Consider the following 1,271-nt stretch of genomic DNA (forward strand, 5'->3'; position numbering starts at 1 on the left):
TGTCAACAGATTCAGAGGAAGAAGAGCAGCAGGCAATATCAAACAACTTCTGGTCTTATCCCATTGCTCATGCTGCGACTATTATCTGCAAATGATTTGACGAACAGAACAAGATTTGCTACATTTGAGTCCACAATTATAGGGATGAAAAGATAAGGAAAGTAAAGTGTGACCACTTTTCTTGTGAGTGAACTCCAGAAGCAATCAAAGTAGCCATAACACGCTTTAACATACCAGGTTTTCGTAATGTTCATGGCAAATGATGTTGGTGGGGACGAGAGGAGCCACCCAGAACAAGTTGGGAGTGTGGGCGGATGAGGGCGTAGAGCATGCCAAACAATCATATTCACGGTGATTGAGTTTGGTTGATTTAAGGATTCTCAACGGCTGATTTATCTGTGTCTCTCAACCCAATGGTGCTTTTACAAGGAATTGCAAGTTCGTTGAATTGTAGCTGCAGGAATAACCATGTGTCAAAGTGTTGCCACTCATAAAATCAAAAACCACTACTTTAGATGTTATACTTGCTCGAATATTATTTGAAGTGAATTAAGAGCTAAAAGAGAGGCTAATTGTGAGCTTGCACTGTTTTTTCTCCCAAACGGATGCGACGCGATGTGACTACGCGCCTCAGCCTCATTCAGGTTGACGAGTTTGCTTCTGTCCTCATGCATAGTCTTAGAGTGTTGCAAAAGCAGCCACTCGCATTTACTCCTGAGGTGAGACAAGTCATTCAAGCCTCACTCACCATCATGGTGACAAATCCACGTCATTACCAGAGCAGTCCTATGAACATGCGTTTCACTGCATCCACAATAATCGCACACGAATGGCTTTGCGTGCAATCACCAATTTATTTGGCAAACAGCTCACACTGCAAGATTGCTAGTTAAACTCACTGGTCAACTAAAGGACATCCAACTCAGCACTTGCCATCAGTCTGTTGATCAGATCGCCTCACCTGTGCAAAGGAAAAGCGCTTCAATGGACAATCTAGGATTTGTTTTGAAAAATTGCACAGATTTTCCAAGCAAAATTCACCTCACTCATTCCATCTGCCATTCCACGACTGCTGCACTTGACTTTTCCTCGTTGAATGTAACACCAAGTGTGCCTAAACCAGCTCATGAATAGTTGATTTTCGTCCAAAAATAGGCGGGCCAAACTGCTCTTGCACCAGCATAAACCGAGGGCTGCGAGTGCTGCGAAGTAAATACATGATGCCTCACACACCTCAACACAACAATATTCCCTAGGAAATAAATCACTAC

General features: G+C 43.1%; 1 protein-coding gene across 1 annotated transcript; it reads left to right on the top strand. All coding sequences in view use genetic code 11, as the record gives it.

The window, feature by feature from the left end:
• Window positions 1-605: 605 nt before the first annotated feature.
• Window positions 606-893, top strand: EGR_11063 (hypothetical protein; the record flags this gene model as incomplete). Its single annotated transcript, XM_024500312.1, has 1 exon — window positions 606-893. The coding sequence occupies one exon, from the start codon at window positions 606-608 to the stop codon at window positions 891-893; it is 288 nt and encodes a 95-aa protein (XP_024345274.1).
• Between the last annotated feature and the right edge of the window lie 378 nt (window positions 894-1,271).

The sequence above is a fragment of the Echinococcus granulosus genome (genome assembly GCF_000524195.1).
Source record: "Echinococcus granulosus chromosome Unknown EG_S00355, whole genome shotgun sequence".
NCBI lineage: Eukaryota > Metazoa > Platyhelminthes > Cestoda > Cyclophyllidea > Taeniidae > Echinococcus > Echinococcus granulosus.